This window comes from Mobula hypostoma, chromosome 12, assembly GCF_963921235.1.
Source record: "Mobula hypostoma chromosome 12, sMobHyp1.1, whole genome shotgun sequence".
Classification (NCBI taxonomy): Eukaryota; Metazoa; Chordata; class Chondrichthyes; order Myliobatiformes; family Myliobatidae; genus Mobula; species Mobula hypostoma.
The window spans coordinates 51,308,078-51,334,540 of record NC_086108.1 but is presented as its reverse complement, the minus strand read 5'-3'; the positions used below and the strand labels follow the sequence as shown (position 1 = coordinate 51,334,540).

The window sequence follows — 26,463 nt, the reverse complement described above, 5'->3', positions numbered from 1 at the left end:
TGTCCTCGAAGCAGGTTGTCTTCATTGAGTTGACGGTTCCCTGGGAGGACCTCATTGAGGAGGCAAATGAGCGGAAGCGGGCCAGGTACCAGGAGCTGTTGGAGCAGTGCTAGAGGCAAGGCTGGAGGGCTTGCTGCGAGCCCATCGAAGTAGAGTGCAGGGGTTTTGCCGGCTGCTGACTCTGCAGAGTCTACACTCTACCTGACGTCGCTGGGGCTGGCAAGAGGAAAGCGATCAGGACCATCACAGAGGCTGCTGAGAGAGCCCCCAGATGGCTATGGATCAGGAGGGGTGACCCGTGGGCCAATGCTGCTGGGACACAAGCTGGGGTCTGATCAACCCCGGCTGGGTCACCTGGCCGAGGGTGTATGATGTTGAAAGACCCGAAACACCCGACGACCCCAGGTTATGTCACTCTGATGAGTCCCAGAGCATCCACAGGATGTATCTCAGAATCACATTAATCACAAGCAAAAATACATACAATGCAACAGTAGTCAAACCAACTGTCCTGATGAAGGGTCTCGGCCCAAAATGTCGACTGTACTCCTTTCCATAGTTCTCCAGCATTTTGTGTGTGTTGCTTGGCATCACGCCCAACACTGGCCCCCTAGGCCTGAGTCGACGTAGTAGTAGTAATCGTGCTTGGATTTCCAGCATCTGAAGATTTCCTCAGGCTTGTTCACATCCTTTACTTCAGTGGAAAAATGACTTGTTTTAGTTTTAGTGAATGACCATTTGTTCTCACATCAATTTTAGCTAAACATTAAGAGAAGTGATTCTCATATGTACCCATTATATATCCCCAATGACCGAACTTTCAGAGAAACTTATGGGATCCACCTCACAGATGAAGAGTTAAGTACATCTGCATTCATTACAGATTGGGGGGGCGGTTTTAGAACTGTGTTTTAAAAATCATTTCAGCTTTCTTAATATTGTGATTTCAAATCAGCAGCCACTTTGCACTCAGTAGGGTCCAGTAAACAGTAATGTGATATACACCAGCTCATCTGCTTCTGCTGAGGTTGGAAGAGGAGTGACTGCTGTCTGGCACTGGAAGAAGTAAATGCTCTTGGCATCTTTGATTTCCACTTCTGCAAATGTAATTGGTGATGCGGCTGCAGTTTTGGAAATTGACCAAGGAATGGGACTGCTGACAACGCAGGACCATTTCAATAAAGGAATGATTGTTGGCCTAGATTACTTACTGAAATGGGATTTAAACTTCTGATATTGACACAGTTAATTAAGAAAGTATATTGAAGCGCTATTATTTTAATTTTATTTGCTTCTTCCCATTTCTGGTTTTAGATTTTTCTCCTTCCCCTTTATCTTCCCCTTGCAATAGCTTCATGAAGTGAAGAGAGAACACCAACTGTGCTTTTTGCAGGGTCCCAGATAGTCCTATTGCTTTCGATGTTCAAAAATTTGCCATGTGTAAACCAGAAACAGTGTATTTATTTACAAATTGTGTGTATTTTATGTTGTAATTTGGAGTCAACGCTAGACACAACCAACTTCATTTGATAATTTGAGGTTGAATAGCTGAGGTAGAAATTCACTGAAAACGTTCGCAAATAAAAATAATCATCATAGGAGTTTCCTTACAGGAATCAACTTTATAAGCAATCACAATGAGCTATATTAGGTGCTTGTGAACACCAATTGGCATTTACTTGCTGTCAGCTAGATCCTGAGATTTTGCTATGGCCAGAGAAAGGAATGCAAAAAAATGTTCGAACAGTATTTTCACATCATGTAAAAAATTCTGTGGTCATCAGACAAATTTTACAGAATCAAAATAAAGTTTACTTTGCAACATTGAATGGTAATGTTATTAGTGACTGAACTTTGCTGATTATATCAGATGCAAAGTTGTCTTCTTAAATGACATAAGGGAGTCTGAGATTCAGCAGTTATGCAGCTGTTGAAACTTAAGAAGCTCCTTCAAAGCCACATGCTGAATTAACTGAGGAGCTTCTCAGCTGGAGCTCCTCATCCCATCTCTATAAAATCTGATGAAACTTTTGGTCAGATTGACACTGGCCATTCCAAACTAACCCGATGATTGATGAAGTGCACTTTTTAAACAGTTGAGATTTTTATTTCAGTCGACCTCAGGAAATATTGTTTTGTATCTTAAAGTTTTATTTTAGAAGTGAGGGAGAACGATGATGACAGAGGGGAAGTTTCTTCCAGTTGTTTTTCATTTGCATCGTGAAACGTTTTCTTCCATTCATGAATTGTTTCTTTGCAATATTTTGGAGATTTACCAGAATGGGAGTTGTAAAATTGTTCAAACTGTTGTGTTTTTATTATACTGTTGGCACAAATTTCCCCCGCGCTCTTATGCCTCTTAAGAATTTCGAAGCTATTATGGTGGCATGAACATTTCTAATTCCTTTTTCCAATACAAGACTGAGAAATGCCATGAACTATTTCATTGTCTCATTAGGTATGACAGATCAGAGGAAAACATTTGTAGTTAGTTGGACATGCCCCTCAAACTCATCCTAAGGTCAAGAGTTAGCTAATTGCTCTTGACAGAGACATTTCAATCAGTAAACTATGAGTAACTCCGTAATAAGCAGGTCTTTCACATAACGCTGATTATGCTGCTTAATTCATTCATTGAGCTGGATTCTCATTCAATGCTCATTTAACTCGATGACAGGCAGAGCTATTGGATGAACCTTGCTCCTGAACCATTAGTCTTTGCTTGCATTGAACTATCAAAGCTGATAGAGTTGGCCATTTTGCTGGGGAAGGGACTGCAGTGGGATTAAGTTGTTCATTGAATATGCCAAGAGAAGGAGGAAACCAGTGGCCAAGAATGCATCAAGTATCAACAGCTGTTTACCCTAGACACAACTACAGTATACAGTATGTGTCAATATACTGCCAATGGATGGTATTCACTTCATATTATTAATGACTCTCTAGTAATGATGTAAAAAGGATTAATTTCATTCCATCAATGTAGTTTTACCTTGGGGATAAAAAACACCAAGAAGTAAACAAGTGGAACTACAACCAGAGGTCATGGGTTAAGGGTGAAAAGTGAGAAGTTTAAGGGGAATGTGAGGGGAAAGTTTGTTTAGGTACGAGGATGGTAGGAATATGGAGGGCTATGGTCCCAGTGCAGGTTGATGGAGGTAGGCAGTTTAAATGGTTTTGGCATGGACTAGATGCGCTGAAGGGCCTGTTTCTGTGCTATACTTCTCTATGATTCTAAATATTTTATTTCCAAACTATTGCCTGTATTTTCCAAATCAATATTATACAAAAATCCTGAAAGCCATCCCCAATCCCAACACTTGATGGCACACTAAAACAAATTCATAGTTGTACATTTGTGTAAAAGAAAGGCAAATATAAGGGTACTATTTAAACACATGAGCCTAGAACTTCATTACTTCTGCAGTTAAGCTGTTGTACTCATTGTCCTACTGACTGTTTTGGTTGTAGTCCAACACTTAGCGGAACAGTATTGCCTGAATTGCAAATTCTGGGTGGTACTGAAATAATCTTATAGAAGTATACTGCATTGGGTGGGACCAGGAAGAGCAATATCATAGAGCAGAGATGAGAGTTTGAAAGTAGGATTGGGTTGCGATCACCAGTCAAACAGTGGAGGAAGAGAAGTTTGGGTGAATTATGAGCTGATTGCTGAGAGGGAAGGAGCTCAATGAGTCAGGCATTATCAATAAATTGAGGCTGAAAAGGGGAAGGACTTGATTGAGTACGTGCAAAGGAAGGGGTTTATTGATGAGGGCCTGGAACCAAAGAATCAGCGGATGCAGGATATACAAGTGTCGAACTCAGGTTGGGCAGGTGGTCTAGGGTTTGTTTAATAAAGGGGGGGGTCTGAAAGATAAAAAGTAATTAAATTAAGCAAAATATTGTGCTGGGATCAACTCAGGAATGCTCCCATTAGATTATGGGGATTATTAAAACTTTGTTAGGATAGGAGTGCCCAACACCAGGAAGACTATGGACTCACTTCAACTAATTTCTCCTACCAAGCAGTGCATCATTACGTGCATGCTCACTTTAGAAAATTCATTGTCAGAACATGCATGAATCATATTATAGAGTGTGCAACGGAATTTAGAAGTGGCAAAATTCTGTGCAAACACATTACAAAAGAATTACATTCAAAAATCAGGTAGTATTCAGACATGCAGAGTTTCTAGAAAACACTACACAATTGAATTTCTAAGCAACAGTTTGTTCAAGACTTTTATTAGGGTGGTTCTTCGTCGGTCCTAAGCTCTAAAATCCGGAGATAGGCTCTGGTCTACTTGAGTCAAAAATTATAGCTGTAAATCATTTCTATTTAAAAATTGACTGCTTCAATTCATGTTTAATGTGTCCGTAATTTTTCTGTTTTCTGCCCCTGACTGAGGACACCTCCAAGATATCTAGCTAAACTGGGCTTTCTATAGACCCAACTATAACTGACATTCTGGAAATTTTTTGATCAGTGTCATTGCACAGAATAATAGGTGCTTAAATAACTTTACTGTCATTGGCTTCACTTCTTTAAACCACATTGACAGTGAACTGAAAGTGCATTTACCTGATAAAATTTTACCTGATAAAAATCTTGCATATTGCTATCAAGTTAAAAGAAATCACTAATAACTGAGAATTAAATACCTTAAACTTGAATCATGTATAAAGCAGACTTTATAGATCAAGGTATAGCATTATCCAACGTTAATTTTTATATATCTTATGGATAATTTCACCAAAGAGGAAGTCTAAAATAAGGACTGTTTGAGATGAACAAGTTTACTAGAGAAGTTACTATTTCAAGGCCAGCATCCACACAGGTACTAACTGCTCGGGCATGTCTAGTTGCTTCTCAGCACAGATGATCTGCAGATCAGTTTTTGCTATGATATTTCTTAAAATATCAATGTCCCGGATTACACTACTGTCAGTTTGGTCCAGAATACATCCTTGTCGACCAACATTATCTTTAATGATGATAACTCCATTATCCTTCAGGCTGTTCTTGCATCTTATTAAGAATAACATTAGGTCCGTATCAGTTAAATGTCCTGTAGTGGGAGAAAAATCAAAGGTAAATCCTAATTGTTTCAGAATATATTTAGTGTCTGTTTTTTTTTCTATTTTGTTGCACTGACTTTCTTAAACAATGCACCATCTTCAACCAAGAAAGTAGAAAGATATGATTTTCCCTGATTGCTGCAAGCTCTGTTCTGTAAGAGATTACGTGAGCTGCTCAAAGTTGGCATAACTGATCCTTTTTCACTCCTCATGAGGAAGGTCATATCTCTCCAAAATAGGGTGATTGAATATGGTTCAGTTTGTTTTTAAATAATCAAGTGTTATCAACTTAATTTTCCTTTGGGGTCCTGTCTTCATTGTTTGATTCTTTTATCTGCTCCATCAGAATTTGAATTTGATAATTAATTTATTAGATAAAATATTAAGCAAATTTTAGTAAATGTGATGGCAATGTGCATATCTACACACAGGAAACAACAGATTTGCATTTTTGTATTTATATAACATTTCTCATAACCTTCAACTGTTCAGATGTAGCTTACAGTCAATGAAGTAGTTTTGAAAGTTAAGTCATTGCTGTGATGCTAAATATGCCACAACAATTTCAAGACTTGGTTTAATATTAAGTGCAAAAAAAAGACACATTCCTCAATCCAATGCAGTGTCAGTCTAAATCTTGTGCTTAAGTGCCTGGAGTGGTTCTTCAGTCTGCTAACTTCTAAAACAAAGCTCCACCGACGGAGGTATTACAGATGTAAGACCATCCATTAATTTTGAACTGATGAAAAAAACTACCAATAATTTATAATTCAACAAGTATCAACATTGCTGCAGTTCTGATATCAAAATTGCACACTTCTTTTCTAGTCATAACTCACCAATTACCCACTGAATCCAAATAACATCGTATTTTTTAATAGGTGGAGTGAACTCCTGCAAGGGAAAGCAGAAGTAATCCTTCACTTTTTTTACATCTTTTCCGATGTAGGAAAGAGCTTCAAATAAAAAGTTATCCATCATGTCCACCATGTCGACAGAGGAGAAAACAGGAAGCAGGACATATCTGGAAACTCTGCCAATGCCAGAGCCACAGTCCAATGCGTACTCAGTATCAGACTTTCCTGGACCCTGTCAAAATTAAATGTACAGTATTAGTCTATAATGGATTGATATTGGATAGCCACATAATCCATATTATTCTGTACAAATTCTGCCTGAAATATCATCTGCAGTACTGGTGAAGGATAACATCAAGCCCACGTCAAGTTTCAACCTGAAGGATTGTAAATGTTACCTCTATTTTTTCCTGAACAAATACAGGTTTCCCCCACCATCCGAAGGTAGAGCGTTCCTATGAAGCAGTTCGTAAGCCGAAATGTCGTAAAGCCAAGAAGCAATTACCATTTATTTATATGGGAAAATTTTGTGAGCGTTTGCAGACCCAAAAATAACCTACCAAATCATGCCATATAACACATAAAACCTAAAATAACAGTAACATATAGTAAAAGCAGGAATGATATGATAAATACACAGCCTATATAAAGTAGAAATACTTTTCCACGATCATTACTGGCACTGTTCTCCGTAGCAAAAATCTCGTGCGCTGCTTTTTTTTTCCGTAACAGTGAAAACACCTTCTGAAAGTGAAAACAGGTAACTAATGTAGGTCTTTTGTAACAGTGAGGTTTCGTAAAGCGAACATTCGAAAAGCGGGGGACACCTGTATTATATCTACAGTATCTATACTGTGTTTATTGTGAAGATCAAAATAAAAGGTTCATTTTATTGTCAAAGTATGCATATACAATACAACTCTGATATTTGGCTTTTCCAGATAGCCATGAAATATCCATGAAAAAGTAAAAGAAACAAAACTTGCAGACCCCAGAATTCCCAACCCCCTATCTGCAGAAAATAAACAGCAACAATAACAATCTCTGACACTGTCACCCACGGAAAAACAACAGCAACAATAACAATCCATGACCCTGCCCTCCCACAGAAAAAGACAGCACCAATAACAATACATGCCCAACCCCTCTTGGCAGAGACAAAAACAATGACCAACTCCTCACTCGCAAAAAAGAACAGCAACAGTAGCATTAAAAAAAATCCCCCCCCCCACCCAGATACAAAGAACTTACAGGTCAGCCACAAGAAAGAAAACGCCGAGAAACTGAAGGAGACCAATATAAAGTACAGTCCAATCACATAACTCTCAGAACATCAAACAGTCCTTCCGTCACTTAGAATGCATTCTATATTGAGGTGGAGTTTAGAGCTAAGCAGGGAGGAGAGTTTATTTCAGTAATATTGTAAATATATTGTTTGATTAAGCATTCTTTGTTGTTTACATAATTCATTACAGGTTATACGTAAAAGTACATGAATGGCATATATCATTATGCCAGCATATAAGAGCACACTTCACTAATGTAAATATGAAATGTACTTGAGTTATCCCTGGCTCTCCTGCCTTTTTCTTTCAATTTGTTTTTGGACTTATAAAACATAACAGCCAGGTGACCAACCTTTCATTAGGTGACCAGATAGGGAACAGTGACCACAACACCTTAAGTTTTAAGATACCTATAGATAAGGATTTGTACGGACCTCGTGGGAGAGTATTAAATCGGATCAGGACAAATTATGGGAGTATTAGGCAGGAACTAGGGAGATTTAATTGGGAACATCTGTTTTTTTGTGCAAGCCCGTATCCAATATGTGGAGAGTGTTTAAAGACCAACTGCACAGCATACAGGAGAGTCAAAAGGAATGACAGGGGTGGCAAGGTAAGACAACGTTGTATGTCAAGGGTGGTGATGAATTTAGTCAAGAATAAAAAGAAAAATTATGTAAAGCTTAGGAAGCTAGTGTCAAACAGAGCCCTTGAGGATTATAAAGAAGCCAGAAAAGAACCCAAGAAGGAAATTAGGAAAGCCAGGAAGGGTCATAAATATTCCTTGGCAAGTAGGATTAAAGAGAATCTCAGGGCATTCTATACATACATCAGGAACAAGAGGACAATTAGGGAGAGGGAAGGACCATTCAAGGATAAAGAAGGGAGCATTTGCTTAGTTGCAGAAAATGTGGGTAAGGTCCATAATGAGTGCTTAAATCATTATTTACCAAGGAGAAAGACATGGAGGACACGGAGATCAGTGTTGAGCGTATTAATGCGAAGTAAAGGAAGAGATAGTGTTGGGTCTCTTAAAGAGCTTTAAGGTTTACAAGTCCCTAGGGATATGAGAGATGAGATGAGATTGCTAGGACCTTGATCAATATATTTGTGCCCTCCGTAGCCACAAGTGAGGTCTTACTAACTTGATTGTATTTTTTGATGAGGTGATAAGGGTGATTGATGAAGGTAGAGCTGCAGATATTGTCTACATGGATTTTAAGAAGGTATAAGAGGCTAATCCAGAATATTAAGATGCATGGGGTCCACAGTGAATTGGCTGGTTTAGATTCAGAACTGGCTTGCCCATGGAAGACAGAGGGTAGTGGGTGAAGGGACTCATTCTTGCTGGAGGTCTGTGATTTGTAGTGTTCTGTAAGGATCTGTACTGGGACCTCTGCTATTTGTGATGTACATAAATGCCCTGATGGGTGGGTTAGCAAGTTTGCAGATGATATGAAGATTGGTGGTGTTACGAATTGTGTAGAAGACTGGCAAAAAAATACAACGGGAAATAGATCAGTTGCAGATGTGGATGGAGAAATAGCAGCTGGAGTCTAACCCAGCCAAATGTGAAATGTTGCACCTTGATAAGTTAAATGTAAAGAGACAGTACACTGTTAAGGGCAAAACCCTTAACAATGTTGATGAGCAGAGGATCTTGGGGTCCAAGTTCACAGCTCCCTGGAAGTAGTTACACAAGTTGATAGCGTGGTTAAGAAGGTATATGGCATGCTTGTCCTTATTAATCGAGGCACTGAGTTCAGAAGTTAGTCAAGTCAAGTCAAGTCAAGTTATTTTTTATTGTCATTTCGTCCATAACTGCTGGTATAGTACACAGTAAAAACAAGACAACATTTTTCAGGACCATGGTGCTACATGAACAATACAAAAACTACACTGAACTAAATAAGACAACACAAAACTACACTAGACTACAGACCTGCCCAGGACTGCATAAAGTGCACAAAACAGTGCAGGCATTACAATAAATAATAAACAAAACAATATGCACAGTAGAGGGCAGTAGGTTGGTGTCAGTCCATGCTCTGGGTATTGAGGAGTCTGATGACTTGGGGGAAGAAACTGTTACATAGTCTGGTCATGAGAGCCCGAATACTTTGGTGCCTTTTGCCAGATGGCAGGAGGGAGAAGAGTTTGTATGAGGGCTGCGTGAGGTCCTTCATGATGCTGTTTGCTTTACGGATGCAGCGTGTGGTGTAAATGTCTGTAATGGCGGGAGGAGAGGCCCCGATGAAGTTAAGAAGTTATGTTGCTGCTTTTTAAAACCTTAGTTAGACAACATCTAGAGTATTGCATATAGTTCTGGCCACACTATTATAGAAAGGATGTGAAGGTTTTGGAGAGTGTGGAGAAGAGGTTTACCAGGATGCTCCTGTCACAATGGCAGGGCTTTGGGAGCAAGGGTGGACCCAAATGCAAGACACATCTTGTGAGGTTACTTAGATTTAGTTTATTGTTCGATACGAGGAGAGCAAGGCAGGAGCAGAAGATAGCGAACTAGGCAAGGACTGAGGACTACGACTAGGCTGGGACCAAGGGTCTGGGCTAGGACTCAGAATCGACTCCCAGAACTAGAGGAGACATGAAGAGGATAGGGTATGGACTCTGAGCCCGAGACTGGGCAAGGACCCAGTACCTGGGTCTTGCCTCGGGCTCGGACCCCAGAACCAGGCATGGACATGACATGGGCTAGGGAGAGGAGGAACATGGAAAACAGAGCCTCGGTCTTGGGAGAGCAGGTACATGGAACCATGGACACATACACAGAACAGAGAGCCGGGACCCCTCCTTGGGTACAGGACAGAGGGCCGGGACTCGCACATGGAACAGAGAGCCGGGACCCCTCCTAGGGTACAGGACGTAGGGCCGGGACTCATGATCCTCCGCGGGAGCAACAGCAAGATGGCCTGACTTACCCCACGGAGGCGAGGACGAGACACGACAAGACATGACCCCTGCGGGGCAACTGCAAGACAGCCTGACTTACCCCACGGAGGCGAGGACAGTACAAGACAAGACATGACTCCCCGCGGGGCAACGGCAAGATGGCCTGACTTACCCCACGGAGGCGAGGACAGGACAAGACAAGACATGACTCCTCACGGGGCAATGGCAAGACGGCCTGACTTACCCCATGAAGGCGAGGACAGGACAAGACATGACTCCCCGCGGGGCAACAGCAAGACGGCTAGACTTACCCCATGGAGGCGAGGACAAGACAAGACAAGACCAACATGAATGAACACCAGACAGTACCTATCTAGCTCTGGTGATGGAACTAGACCGAAGTGCAGGCGGGGCTGCAGACGAGGGCTAGAGGCCAGAGGGGCAGGGAAGGGATTCAGACCGGTAGGACAGGAATCACAGACCGTCAGGGCTAGTACTTGACTCAAAACTGGGAAGCCACCAGGGCCAGGACTTGATATGGTACTTGAACGCCGCTAAGGCCAGGACTTGACACGGTACTTGAACGCCACCAGGGCCAGGACGTGGACGTGGTACTTGGATGCCGCCGGAGCCAGGACGTGGTGCTTGGGACTTCCGGGTAGTGTCGAGCTCTCAACTCGGCCCGGGAACAGTAGACAGCGGCTCTCGATTCTCTGCAGCGGGTTAACTGACGGACCCACTTTGATGAGGAAACTTTGCAGGCTCGATTCGGCGAGGTAACTGGACAGGGTTGCTCCGGTGAGGAAAGGCGAATTACCGGCACTCGCTTCGGGCAGATGACATTAGCACGCCGTGACTTTGCATACTTTGCAGACGCTCCCGCGCCGAACAGCTGAAAGCCGGAGACTATAAACTACCAGTTCAGCGGAGCGTTAATTGCCTCTAATCACCAAAGTTGAGGGACACAGGAAAGCAGGGAATCAACGGTCCAGATCGTAACATAAACAAGGTAAATTTAAAGGGACCCCAATCCGGACCATGACAGCTCCCTGAATTAGAAGGCATGTACTCTAACAACACATTGGAAAAACTTGGAGTGACAAAGGCTGGGGGGAGATCTGATAAAGGTTTATAAGATTACGAGAGGCATAGATAGAGTAGACAGACAGTATCTTTTTCCCAGGGTTGAAATGTCTAATATCAGAGGACATGTACTTAAGGTTAGAGGAGATAAGTTGAAAGGAGATGTGAGGGGCAAGTTTTTTTTTAAACACAGAGAGTTGTGGGTGCCTGGAATACACTGCCTGAGGTGGTGGTAGAGGCAGATATATTAAGGAGTTTTAAGAGATGTTTAGATAGGCATACAGTATGAAGGTGAGGGAAGTATGGACATTGAGTTGGCAGAAGTAGCTTGTTTAGTTGGCCCTTTGGTTACTACTTGAATTGGTTCAGCACAACATTGTGGGCTGAAGGTCCTGTCTCGGTGCTGTAAATTTCTGTGCTCCATGTCCTATTAGTCAATCCCTCATTGCATCAGAGTAGTCACTGCTCACCACCGCCCCACCCCTCCAACCAGAGATAAATATCTTTTTCACTGGGGAGTATTCGATATTTCTGCTGGCAGCTGGATTTCCAACTATTTATATGTAGAATCAGTGGCTAACAATATCATGGCAAAATCTTTCATAATTGGTAACGCCATAAAATGCCAGGTGGTCTTGGCCCCCTTAGATTTGAATAATCCTTAAGTGCCAGCCGCCACAGTATCATTTTCATCATGAGAGTTTTCTGAGTTTTTGAAAGAGCAGAAAGAATGGATATTTGTCTGCTTTGGAGAGCATTTGAAGTCTAGGCTAATTGTGTCTGAATGGATGCCTCTCAGACTTATAAAAATTAATCACACCATATGTGAACTACATGTGTCTTGGGATCCCCCACCAATCTCCAAAATATCTCTTTTAAAGTTGCAAATCACCCCCTGTAATTTTTATTCCAATAAAACCTCACCACCAATAGTGCATATGCAGGGTTCTGTGAAATGATAGCAGCAGTCCACAGATGCCTCAATATGTGACTAATTGCAAAGGCTTATGACCACACTGAGGGAAAATTGTCCCGGTCCACCCGAAGGCTCTGGGATCTCCTTGGGAGATCCATGTGCCTGAGACTGCCTTGGAAACAGCACTGACCCATTTCCCATGGACACGGGCACCAATGACTTGGCTGCTGCCTACCCAGCAGGCAGAACATCTGTGAATTGTACAGATCGAGCATTGAATTCCCTTCGAGGAAGTAAACAACAATAATAATTTCTTAAAGCAAGGATGTCCCAGTGAATCCTGATATGGCATTAGTGCAACATAGAGCTGAATGCAGAACATAGAACAGTACAGTGCAGTATTGGCCCTTTGGCCCACGATGTTGTGATGACTCTCTAACTACAATATCAATTTAACCCTTCCCTCCCACAAAGTCCTCCATTTTTTTTATCCATGTGCCTATCTAAGAGTCTTTTAGATGCCTGTAATGTATCTGCTCTACATTATCCTTGGCAGTGCATTCCATGCACTTACCGTTCTCTGTGTAAAAATCCTACCTCTGATATCTTCTCTATACATTACTACGAACACTTTAGAGTTACACCCCTTGGATTTCTTCCCTGGGAGAATGTCTCTGGCTATGCACACGATCTATGTTTCTTATTATTTTGTACACCTCTATCAAGTTACCCCTCACCCTCCCTCTCCCCAAAGTGAAAAGCCCCAGGTTACTCAGCCTATCCTTTCTAAGAGTACCTCCTCTCCTTACCTGCCTATCACCTCCACCTGGTGCCTCTTCTTCTTCCCTTTCTCCCATGGTTCACTCCCTCTCCTATCAGATTCTTTCTTTTCCAGCCTCTCATCTTTCCCATCTGCTTGGCTTCATCTATCACCTTCAGCTAATCCTCCTTCTCCTCCACCCCCCCCAACCTTTTTCTTCTGGAGTCTTCCCCTTTCCTTCACAGTCTTGAAGAAAGGTCTCATCCCAAAACGTCAACTGTTTATCATTTCCATAGATGCTGCCTGACCAGCTGAGTTCCTCCAGCATTTTGTTGTGTGCCTTTCTGAAAGTAGCTGTTTAACATATCAGATATTGGGGAAATCCAATTCTAGGCATAATGTTTCTCCAGCCTCTAAGAGCTAAGACCCTCTAAGTAAGAATTTCTGACTACTTCTATAGCTTATGCCTTACTGACCAGAGGAAGAAACACAGAGCAGTTTTTCCTGATTTGTATTCCACTGTTTTAGATAAATTGCTAAATATTCTATTGGCGATGCTGATGGTGCATTGGTTGAACACACTGAATCAACTGAATCTCTTCATTAAAAAAAACTATTGTTTCAACTATTGTAGTAGAACATATTAAAACGTTCACTCAGTGACTACTTTATTAGGCACACTTGCTCGTTAATGCAACTATATAATCGACCAATTACACGGTGGCAACTCAATGCATAAAAGCGTGCAGACATGGTCGAGAGGCTCAGTTAAGTTGGACAACAGCTGTTGAGGTTTAGGCTTGTGCACTCAGTTTTTGGGTCCCTACCCATGTTGGGGTTGAAGGAAATGAGGAGGATGTGAATGTAGCGATGCCTTTGCATAGAGGGGAGGTGAAAGCCAGAATTTTTAAATCTGTTCAAGATCACTGTGGCAATAAAGTTGGGATAAGGAAATGAAAGGACGGCACTTAAATAAAATTCAGAGGATGGTGTGATTTCAACTGGGAGATGAGTATAAAAGGAGAGAAGAAGTTGCACTTATACATTTATATATTAGACATACAAGGTTGAATAATTCTTTCTTCAAAATGATATGGCCATTTGTAGGGAGTGCACTTGTCAAGAAATGATGTAGCATACTGTGTATTGTTTGAATGCAGTTCCTATAAGGTGCAAAGGAAACATCTATTTGCTAAATTAAGATCTTTGGGACAGACACAGTTTAACATGGAAAGTTTGTTTGGATATCACTGTCATTGTAATATATATAAGTGTGTATTTTACTTTCTGAAAAGCATTAGAGTTTTTTTATATTATTTGAGTTTTTTTGAGGGGGGGGATAATTTAGTGGGTCGAGTTCCCTTCCTGCACCATATTCTATTTCAGTAGGTAGCGGTGGCAGTTAGTCTACCAAGCACCATTAAACTTTACAAGAAGAAAAGATTCAGTTGTTATTCAGACAAACATCAGAACGGGGAAGAAATGTGATCTAAGTGACTTTGACCATGGAATAATTGTTTGGTGCCAAATGGGCTGGTTTAAGTATCTCAGAAACCGCTGATCTCCCGGGGGTTTCATGTACAATACACTCTGCAGTTTACAAGGACTGGTGTGAAAAGCAAAAAACATCCAGTGAGTGGCAGCTGTGTCGGTGAAAGCATCTTGTTATTGAGAGAGGTCAAAGGAGAATGATCAGACTGGTTCAATCTGACAGGAAAGCGACAGTAACTCAGGTAATCCTATGTTACAACAGTGGTGTGCAGAAGAACATGTCAAACGTTGAAGTGGACGGGCTATCGTGGCAGAAGACCAAGAATGTGCACTCAGTGGCCACTTCATTAGATACAGGAGTTACATAATAAAGTAGACACTGAGTGTATGTGTTTACCTTATTTTCTCTTCTGTATGCAGCACCTGGTACTTACTTCCTTATATTTTGCCTGACTTCTGGCCACTTACATAGTTAACCTCTAATTCCTTTTATCCTGCTTCAATTGCAAAAGTGCTTGGAATGATTTTTATCATGACCTGGGTTCTTGCCATAGCCTCTTAGATGTACAGTCACTTTGAAACTGCAGTCTGCAGGTTTGAGAGATTATAATATATACAGATGAGCAAGATGTGTTATGAAACCACCTTACCACAGTAGGTGCCATAGATGTATATGCATTACAGTGGTTCATGGAGAGCTACCACAGCCTCATAGCTCCAGCAGCCTGGGTTGAACCCTGGTATCTGATACAGTCTGTGTGCATTTGCACATTCTCCCTGTGATTTCCACTGCGTCCTTCAGTTTCCTCCTGCATTCCAAATATGTGTGTGTTTTGGAGGTGAATTTGTGACTGCAAATTGCCCTTGTGCATAATTGAATAGGGGAGGTAAAGCAATACAGTGAGATTCGTGTAAGTAGATGTTGGAGGTTAGTGTACAAGTTGTGTCGAAGGACCTATTTCTGTGTTGCATGACTATGGCTTTTAAGCACAAGTTGACCTGGGTATAAAAGGAAATAGAAAGTCAAATAAAAAATGATCTGACTAAAAAGATAATTATAATATTAAAGATTATAGGAAGGTTAAAAATCAAGTTTGAAATATTCAAGTAAAACACTCAATGGAATAGAAAACAACTTGTTGACATGGTGAATTGAAGGCTTTGCTTCTGTGCTACATAACTCTCTGATTCTTTAAAACTGAAGGTGGATTCAAATGTATTGAGATGCAAAGTTGTTGCTTTTCTGTTCTAATTAATTTTTACTAGTAAGCCAAAAGAAAAAGTACATTTATTTATGACACTTAAGGAAAGAAATTAATAGCCAAACAAGTAGGGCATCATGTAGAAGTGAAACATGTTGATTCATAGAACGGTAACACCATAACATTTCAAAAATTTAAGGCACAGGGTTTTGGCATTTGATGCATTGTGTGTTGTTCCACTCCAAAATTGGAGTTACGTCACTTCCCCTTACTTCTAACTTTTGGTGCACAGTCTTGCAGTTCACAGCTCTTTAAGTTCTCACTTGGGTATGTTTAAAATGTGATGAGGGGTTCAGTCCTCACTGTCCTCTCAGGAGGACTTTAACTTTTTCCCTCTCTAATCTAATTTTACCAGTCATATTAAGTCTCCATCTTTTAATTATTCACTACTCTGCGAAGGGAATTGGGCCCTTTCTGTTCGTCCTGACTGGACTTCATAATTGAGTACACCTCAGTTATATCTCTCCTCCAAAATGACAATCTCAATTTTCTCAGTCATTTCTCAAACCATAATCCTCCAACACTAGCAGCATCCTCAAAATTTTCTCCCGCACCCTCATTTTATTTGATTCTGTTCAACCAAGTTACTCGAAGTATTTGGTTTGGTTCCAAAACTCCACTCCTGTAGACATCCCATCGTTATAATAATTGTTACCAGATGCTTTACTAAACAAATAAAAAGCCAGCAATAAAAACTTTTCATGATATACCGTGAAAGACAGCTCACAATTCAGTGGTAAGTCTCAATACTATGTTCAAATCATATTACATATGAACATACAAGTTAAAAGCAAGAGCAGGTCCCTCTGCAATTTAAAAGGCCATGGTTAGTCTAATTGTAACTTGTTTTTGAAGAATCTATCTAGCTCTGGCTTAAAAATATTCAGAGACTCTTATGCTACCACCCTTTGAGGAAGAGAGTTCTAAAGAAAAAAATTCTTTCTCATGGTTTTAGATTCTCCCACAGGAAGAAATATCGTCACCACAAGACCCTCAGGATTTTTTGTGTTTCATTTGAATGCCCCTTCACTCCTTCTATACTCTAGTGGACACAAGCCTATCCTGTTTAATCTTTCCTCAGAAGACAACCTGAATACTCTATTAATTAGTTCTCTGAATTGCTTTCAATTCATTAATAATCATCTTTTAATAAGAAGACCAATGCATTACACAATATTCAATATCTTACCAGTACCTCATATAATTGAACTCCAAAGTCCCTGATTTTGTATTCAATTTTTCTAGGAATAAGTAATAATTTTATTTATTTAACTTTCCCGATTTCTTGTTGCACCTGTGTACAAATCTCTTGTGAATTACTCATAGGTGATTCACAAAGGACAGCCAAGATCCTCTGCATTTCGGAACTCTGTAATCTCGTACTATTTATGTAATATGCTCAGTGGCCACTTAGGTACAGCAATATACTTACTCGTTAATGCAAATGTCTAATTAGTTAGTCTTGTGGCAGCAACTCAATGAATAAGAGCATGCAGACATTGTCAAGAGGTTCAGACCAAACATCAGAATGGGGAAAAATGTAATCTTTGACTGTGAAATGATTGTTGGTGCCAGATGGGTGGTTTGAATATCTCAGAAGCTGCTGATTTCCTGGGATTTTCATGCACAACAGACTTTAGAATTTGCAAAGAATGGTGCAAGAAACCAAATGCTTTGTTAATGAAGGAGGTCAGTGAAGAATGGTCAGACTGGGAAGGTGACAGTAACTTAAATAACCAGACAAAAGTGCTGGAGGATGCAGCAGTGGTGTGCAGAAGGGCATCTCTGAATGCAGAACAAGTCGAGCCTTGAGGGGATGGGCTACAGCAACCAAAGACTATGAATATACACAGTGTATGCATCTCCTTTCATTTTTTACTTGCCAAAATAGACCACTTAACAACTTTTCACATTGTACTCCATTTGCCTGCTCACTTCTTATCTATGTTCCTTATATCCTGTTCACAATCTAATTTTGAACACACTTTTGTGTCAGATTTAGCAAATTTTGGTGACTACCTGAGCCATTTGTATGAATTGCGAAATGCTAAGGCTGCAGCATTTATATATGTTTTACTATTCACCGTCCCATCCTCTGTTTCCTTCATTTCACTCAGAACAACATTTTTCCTCCTTCCCCTTCGCACCATGAGTGCTCTAAGTCACTTCAGCACAATACTTCACCTGTGAATCTGTTGTGGTTATCTACGTATCTGGTGCTCCCAATGTGGCCTCCTCTGCACTGAGATCCAACATAGATTGGGAAACCACTTTGTCAAGCACCCTTACTCCAGCTGCTATAAAAAGACAGGATTTCCCAGTGGTCAACTATTTCAATTCCAGTCCCCATTCCCATTCTGACCTGTCAGTTCACAGCCCCTTCTGCTGCCTTGATGAGATTGGAGGAACAACACCTCATATTCTGTCTGTGTAGCCTCCATCGTGATGGTATGAACATTGATTTCTCTAACATCCAGTAATTTTGCTCCATCCCCCTTCTTTTTTCTTCAATTCTCCACTGTGGCTCCCTCTTACCTCTTCTCTTCTGCTTCCCTGACCATCTCCTCCCCTGATATCCTTCCTACTTCCTTTTCTCTCTTGGTTGATTCTTCTTCTATCAGACTCCTTCACGTTTTCTACTTATCACCTCCCTGTTTTTACTTCATTCCCTCATCTCACACCCACCTGACTTCACCTCCTTCTCCTCCTTTCACCTTATTCTGCCTTCTTCCCCCCTTCCTTTCCAGTCCTGATGAAGAGTTTTGGTCCGAAACGTTGACTGTTTACTAATTTCCATAGAAGCTGACTGACCTGCTGAGTTCCTCCAGCATTTTTGTCCGTTGCTACAAACCACCAGTGTCATTTTTTGTGCAAACAACAGGAATTCTGCAGATGCTGGAAATTCAAGCAACATACATCAAAGTTGCTGGTGAACGCAGCAGGCCAGGCAGCATCTATAGGAAGAGGTGCAGTCGACGTTTCAGGCCGAGACCCTTCGTCAGGGTCATTTTTGTGACTATTATTATCTTTGACAATATACCATTTTTTCCTGAATTTCTCTTAACATTTACCACCAGGTGTGGTTTTATCTGCATTGCCCTTCGTTATGGCATTTGCCTAGCTTGGGGCTGTCACTCCTTGCTGCAATTTACTTATTTTCTCATCCCTTGAGGGAGCCCAAGTTTTCACTGATAATGTATCACTCCTTTGTTTACCTGCTGTCCTTTAGTGTTCTTTTATCTGGTTGTACAGGCAGGGTTTACACATGTACTGTGGAAACCCACAGCTACGTCCCTATCATCCTCTCCTCACCAGCTTCCTCAGCCAATACTGCATCATTAATGAATAAGCTGAGATAATTTTCTGCTTAAGCAGTTAGTTCTTTGAACTTAACAACTGCTCTTTTGTGCTAATGGTGGCTCACACCTATCAGGAAGGTGCGTTACTGCCACCTACTGTAATGGAGCATGAAGGGAGCCATGATGCACAGTATGCTACTTGTCTTTAAGAAAGTTCCAAAATATACTCTCATGACCACTCTATTAGATACACCTGTATACCTGCTTGTAAATGTAAATATGTAATCAGCCAATCATGTGGCACCAACTCAATGCATAAAAGCATGCAGACATGTCAAAGAAGTTCAGTTGTTGTTCAGACATAACACTAGAATAGGGATGAAATGTGACCTGAGGGACTTTGATCGTGGAATGTTTGTTGGTGCCAGGCGGGGTGGACTGAGTCTCTCACAAACTACTGATCTCCTTGCATTTTCACGCACAACAGTCTCTAGAGCTTGCAGAGCTTACAAGGTGCAAAAAACAAAAAAATTAAATCCAGTGAGTGGCAGTTCTGTGGGTAAAAACACCTTGATAATGAGAGATGTCAGAAGAGAACGGACTGACTTGTTCAAACTGACAGGAAGGTAACAGGAACTCAAATAACCACATGTCACAACAGTGTTGTCCAGAAGAGCATTCCTGAATGTACAAGTCAAACCTGAAGTGGATGGGCTGCAGCAGCAGAAAACATAAACTCTGTGGCCATTTTATTAGGTAGAGGAAGTGCCGAATAAAGTGGCCATTGAGTGTATGTTTCTGGATGCTTTCAGCTATTCTAAACCTGTTTTGGGTTAAACTTTTCAATAGCCCCACTACCTAATCTGGGCTCTGTTTCAAAATCCACTTTCTTGCAAAGCAATTTATTTTGCATTTTGCAACCCACCCATCTTAATCCACACTTCATCCGATTGCCACTGAAATGCTTATTTAAACCACATTCAATATTCTCTCGCGTTCCATCACCAATTTAAAATTATTCTGAACTTCACTGCCCATATAAAACTGACGCCGGCCTCATTTTCAGATCACACCTCCTTTCACTTTCAGTGCGAGAGCCATCAATCATCTCAGCTCTGCTCTCCCCACCCCCATCAAATGCATCCTTCCAGCCTCTCTCCACATATGTAGTCTTTAGTCAACAACCCTTAGCAGTACTCCTCCTATTGCTAGTCTAGTCAGTAAACTGGTACATTATCACATTAAAAGCTGCTTTGAAAATCTGCCTCTGATGGTAATACATTCAGTAATCAGGATATCATGGAAAGGTCTGTTGGTTTGCAATGTGAATTGGAAAACCTCGCCGAATTTTAGCTCCCCTGCAGCTAACACTACTTGGACAGGGACTGAATCAGGGACCTTGCTGGTGTGATTACAAATTCGGGTGCTGTTCTCCGATACAAACATACCTTAGTTTAATGAGAATAAATGCACACTTTTTGTAAATAGTTAAGTATTGAGATATTATACACTGCACCCAACTTGTATTTGAAGTTCACCCAGAAATAACTATAATATTGATTTGATTATCCAGGAGTGTGTTTGACATGCATTATTTACTGTATCTTTTAACTCTGTGTAGATGTAGGACTAAACTTACTCCAACAAACTTCTTAAGGAACACACAGGATGCTTCAATGTCTATGCTGTTGAGTTCCAAGTAGTCTCCCATCATACCCTCCTCTGTTGCTGGCACATCTTCATAGAAGCGTTTAGCTCTGGCATAGAATTGCATTTCACCATTAATGACTTCACTCGTCAATGCGAACAGTTTCACTAAAAAAATTCAAAAGCAAAACAAAAAATGTTGATATGAGAAGAAATTAATCAATCTATCATGTTCTTAACTTACGGTTTACTCTTTCTGTCTTTTTTTCATTGTTTAACATTCATTTAAAAGGATCAATCAAAGAATCATTTCTTAATATTATTTCAAACAGTTTACAAAAATTGCCTGATCTTTTAATACATCAAATTCGAATTTAATTACAATTGTTACGAGTAAAAAAAATAATGGTGCATTATCTCCAATAAAAATAGCTGGGAAAACAGATTTACAAATAATCAAAAGCACGATTTTCCACTTAGCTTCAATCAAAGGTGAATGTTTGGTCTCCGACGTTAAGGACCTAAGATATTAAAAGTTTAGCATTTGACGTGTTATTTGGCAGTGATTTATCACCCAGCACCTCCATCTCCACACGTCTGTTTTTCTAAAGAGGGTGTTCCTTTGAGCTCATTTTTGGAGGTTTTGGTTTTTATCTCCATGTGTGAGCATTTGGAATTTGCTATCAAAACAGATTTGCACTCGTAATTCATACGGGAACACTACGTGTAGTTACCCAGTTGGTGCCGGCCAGGGTTCTTGTCCTTACATAATGTTTATCTGTTAAAAGTGAACCAAACAAACTTAGTTACTGAATATATACTTGTGTTTTCCTATTTCTCTGTCTCACTTCAGCTGGAGTTGAAAGACTGAAAGCTGTTAGAGATAGGTGAGATGAAAGTTTGGTAGTGGTTCTGCAGTAAGCTTCATCACAGTGGGGATTTGCATCTATAATTCTCTATAAGGCAATCAAATTTCTACTCTTTACTATGCTGTCAGGTTAGATGTACTAAATGGAGACCAGATGTTCTTGTACATGCTGTAAAAACTAACTACAAGCAGAATGTGCAAAGGCTTTGGGAGTTGCCCTTGTCTACCTTATCACTCAGTAAATGGTTCACTGCCTGGGCCAAGAAGATTAAACATGCAAAGAGAAAATACATATTAATGGAGGGCTGAGAGTATTATGAGAAAAAAAACATCAGATACAATTAACAATAAAGTCATATATTAATAAAACATCATTTACAATTAATAACAATAAATCTGTTCAAAAGAATAGTATATATACATCCAATTTCAAAACCATATAAATGTTTCCAATATGAGATTTTGAGGATAAAGTTTGAGTATACAGTGTTTTACGAAATGCTTCTGAACCATCTTGAGTAAAACAATTGCTGTGAATCCAAATTATGCTACAATATTGTAATAAGCAAGTATTCAAGCAATTGGATAGTAGTGGATATGCAAGAGTCTGCTGCATGAATAACCCACAGTAAAGTTTGACACAGCTAACAACATACTCTGATTTGATTATCTAATGTTTCAGTTCATCCAACACCAACCATTTTTAGATGGATTAGTGTACATTGTGGAGACACTACCACCATTGTACGTGGGATATGTTGCAAAACAGATCTAGCTACTCAAGACTGCTGGCTATCATTGGGATTGGTGATGGAGCCAGAGACACCTCGAGCAAGGCTGACGTGGAAATTGCTGACAATATTGGAATAGTTTGTAATCCAATCCTACTCCACATGTCCCACTTCTTATTCTAGCTCATAAGGTGCGGAGAGTTTAGTCAAACACTTCTTATTTATCCTCTTTTTTTCACTGTGATCTTAAACAAGGGCATATTTTATTTCAGAAACCCAAGAACAAGTAGACGCTTTGACCCCAGACACAAGCTCCAACTCAGACACTGGCACTTCATGTCCTTTGGAGCATGGTTTAGAGGTGGGGTTGACAGGTGATAAGCAAACATGCATGAGTGGTTTCAGACCAGTATAATAGGGTCAATTAATTTGTATGTCCACTCTCCTGACATGCATCCAGAGTGCTGGTTCATTGATATGGAAACGAGTTCCAATTCTATTACAGCAGTGAGAGAATTCAAATCTAAATAATTAAACTCTGGAAGTAAAGAGTTAATATCAATAATGATAAACATAAAATGTCTGGATTCCTGTAAAAAACACCGATTTCACTAATCAAGTCTGGGCTCTATGGGATTTCAGGCCCACCAATGTAGTTGACCTTACTTGCTTCCTCAGTTCTGGAGAATTTGGAAACTGACACTAAATGCTGGCACGGCCAGCAACATCCACATCTTGAACAAGATCAGTCACTGCAAATCAGTAACATCATCTCCTCCTCGTTGATAATCAACATCAGCGCACCTAAAGGATGCATATTTAGCCTACTGCTCAACATCAGTTGGAAAAAGGAATTGATTCTGGACTTCAGGAAAGGGAAGTCAGAAGAATATACACCAGTACTCACTGAGGGGTCAGCGGTGGAAAAGGTGAGCAGCTTCAAGTTCCTGGGCATGATCACCTCAGAGGATCTATACTGGGCCTAACATGCTGATAAAATCATGAAGGAGGTGTGCCAGTGGCTCTATTTCATTAGCAATTTGAGGAGATTTAGTAGGTCAGCAATGATTCTAGCAGATTTCTACCATTGTACAGTGGAGAGGCTGCTGACTGGTTGCATCACTGTCTGGCATGGAGACTCCAACGCACAGTATCAAAAGAGGGTCCATAGTCTTGTAGATTCAGCCAGCTCCATCACAGGCACAAGTCTCCCCTTCATCGTGGACATCTTCAAAATGTGGTGCCTTAAGAAGGTAGCATCCATTAGTGAGGAGTCTCACCATCTGGGACATGCCCTCTTCTCATTTCACCATCAAGGAGCCTAAAGATCCACAATTAACATAATAAGAATTCTCCTCTGTCATTAGATTTCTGAATAGTCCATGAACCAACTTACTATTCCTTTTTTTGAACAACTTATTGATTTATTTTTGTAATTTATAGTAATTGTTATGTCTTGCACTGTATTGTTGGCACAAAATAGCAAATTTCATGACATATGTCAGTAATAATAAACCCGATTATGACTCTGATTCTGATCTTATGAATGTATAAATTAACATGTCCACATGGAACATTACTGTGCTCTTCTTATCACTGTTTCTGAAATGAATATGAACGTCCTATTTCATCTGTGAAATATTTTCTGTAAGAATAACATATTTGGTTTTGGATATCTAACATCTGTCTCGACATACATTGTAGCTGAGTAGTTTTTTTGTGAATTAAAATATCTAATATAAATGTAAAATGAAATAGATCTGAAAACTGTGTACTTCATGTGTTATGCAATTTTATTTCAGGTCATATGAATGCCTGGCGCTCTAAAGCACTGGAGAAGCACAAAGGCATTGAATGGGGTCTAGCAGAAGTTTGGAACCTACACTTAACACTTGTGCTTTTGCAGCCATTTATGCAGAAGCAGACTCTCAAAACGCCTATGAACCTGGTTCTGTGAGGACCTAAGCAGACTTCAGGCTGGCTTTAGGACCCTATCTGTCTTCCCTTCAAGATCCCCACTATAACATGTCAATCTAAATTGCTTTTAATAGCACTGACCTAATTAAGGACAATCAACTATTTTGCAAAATTGTATGTCAGAAAATATCTTGGAAATGAGCTCAAGAATTATACAGAGTTCCTCCAAGTAATATCTCTGCTCTCTCCAAAAATAATGACATCTTTGTTTTATTCACAGTAAATGCACAGTATTCACAGTCTAATGCAATTTGCAATTATCAGAAGGCATTCCTGCCACTTTTATACTTTTGGTGGGGGGATTGTAGGTAATAAAGTTGTCATGATTACAAACCATCTATATTTTTATAAGCTAAACCAATAGAGACATTGGCAGGATCACTTTTTTATGTAGCAATAAGAAGAGTTAACTCTCAAAATATTATCAGCACATGCAAAAACACAAGATATACAGGTTACAGAATTGAATTAAAGAAGTAATAATGCCAATATATTTAATCTAACAATAAAATTACTCAGAAATATTATCTATAACTTTAACAGTCCTGAGGACCTTTTCTAGACATTTTTAATTTGGAAGTGGAATTTGGCCTCCATTACATGCTACATATTGTGAAATACACCCAAGCTTTCCTTGGCCACTAGCAAAGTTAGGGAATAAGATGAATCTTATCAGTTTGAGTTATTGGTTCCCATATGAGCCACTGACTGCTAACCATTGAGAGTTCAGTAAATCTCTGAATAAGTAGTCCTTTTAAAATTACTTTTCTCCCATTTAATGTTTGTAATTTATTTTTTGATTTATGTATTTTAAATTTAAATTTTTAACTTTTTAAAATAATTTGTTTTACAAGTAATGTTTTTAAACATTTGATGGCAGAGACATTTAGAACTGTTGAAATCATTTATTGCTTTGATGGAACAGAAAGATCAACACCTTAGTTGGCTATTATTATACAGCATTTCACCATCCTCAAGGACTGACCCTCTGCGATGAACAGTGTGAGTACATTGGATTACAGATAAAAACTCCAAACACTGGGGTCATTTCAGCAAGAAATATATTTGTATATATTGCCAATATAAGAATATATATTCTTTGCAATGAAGAGCAGAAAATGCTGGAAATACAAGTCAGGCAGCATTTGTGGAATAAGAAGCAGACAACGTTCCACATTTTCTGTTTTGTTTCAGATTTACAACATCAGCAATGTTTTGATTTTTATATATTTTGGGAATTATTCAATATTATACAGCACATTATAAATTTCATATATTCATATAACTCTTTTACATCTTTGTAAACTGAACTGATCTCTGCCCAAGTAAAATTCTTCAGTCCTTGTCTCAAATTGAACTGCTCCCTCAGCTAAATTATTTCAATACTATGAGAGTTAGAAGCAAATCAATGACTAATTTTGTGGAAAGAATAGTTCAGATGTAATACCAGCAAATCTAGATGAATTCTCTAGATATGGCTACAAGATTGAACTTGATGTTATCCAGGAAATTACTGGCTGTAATAAATGCAAAAGAATTGGCTGTGTACATACATCTATTGATGCTTCTGGACACATCTTCAGTGATGTTCCTGGAATCATCGGGTGTTTCAGGTCCCTCAACATCATACAACTTCCTCCAGGTGACCCAGCCGGGGCAGATCAGACCCCAGCTTGTGTCCAGATGGCTAGCTACTTATGACTCCATGGCTCCCCTCTCTTGAGCCACAGCCACCTTGAGGCCCTCCCTACCACATCGTTGGTACTGCGGATGGCTCTCCTCTTCCTCTCTCCCTCGATGCCCAAAATGCTGAAGGCTCTAACTAAAGCTTCTACTCATTGGTGGGGAAAAGTTGAATGCTTATTTTATGAACTTATTCATACCTTTTCCAAATTCACAATACTATCAGCATTCTTTTCACGCTTCAACCTGTTTTGCAGTTTTCATCTTAAATATTATGGATGGTATAATAAATATTCATACAATTTTGTATTTAGACACATGGGTATGAATGCAGAGTAAGGATACTGTCACCCTGAACCTGACATCAAATATTGGATAGAATAGAGTGAAAACTGAAACAGGACCTGTTTAAATCAGTCTTGCTTTCCTCCCATTATGAATTCAGAATGTAACTATGCTCCCCCTCAAAAAATGTAGTTATCATTCTAGATGCATTCAAGATACCCTGTGTCATTTTTGTCGCCAAAGGTACCAAGGAGAATTAAAATTTAGAAGCCCTTGATTCCTGAATTACAGATACAGAAAAATCAATTACGGTGTTTAATGGTTTG

At 39.9% G+C, this 26,463-nt stretch overlaps 1 protein-coding gene across 1 annotated transcript in view; it reads right to left on the bottom strand.

Annotated features, from left to right (window-relative positions):
* Positions 1-4,359: 4,359 nt before the first annotated feature.
* ntmt2 (N-terminal Xaa-Pro-Lys N-methyltransferase) overlaps positions 4,360-26,463 on the bottom strand; it is a 35,165-nt gene continuing 13,061 nt past the window's right edge. The window contains exons 2-4 of the mRNA XM_063064936.1: positions 20,586-20,761; positions 5,922-6,171; positions 4,360-5,072 (exon numbers count right to left, since the gene is read on the bottom strand). Coding sequence (XP_062921006.1) covers positions 4,816-5,072; positions 5,922-6,171; positions 20,586-20,761 — 683 coding nt within the window. The 3' untranslated portion in view covers positions 4,360-4,815. The remainder of the gene's footprint in view (positions 5,073-5,921; positions 6,172-20,585; positions 20,762-26,463) is intronic.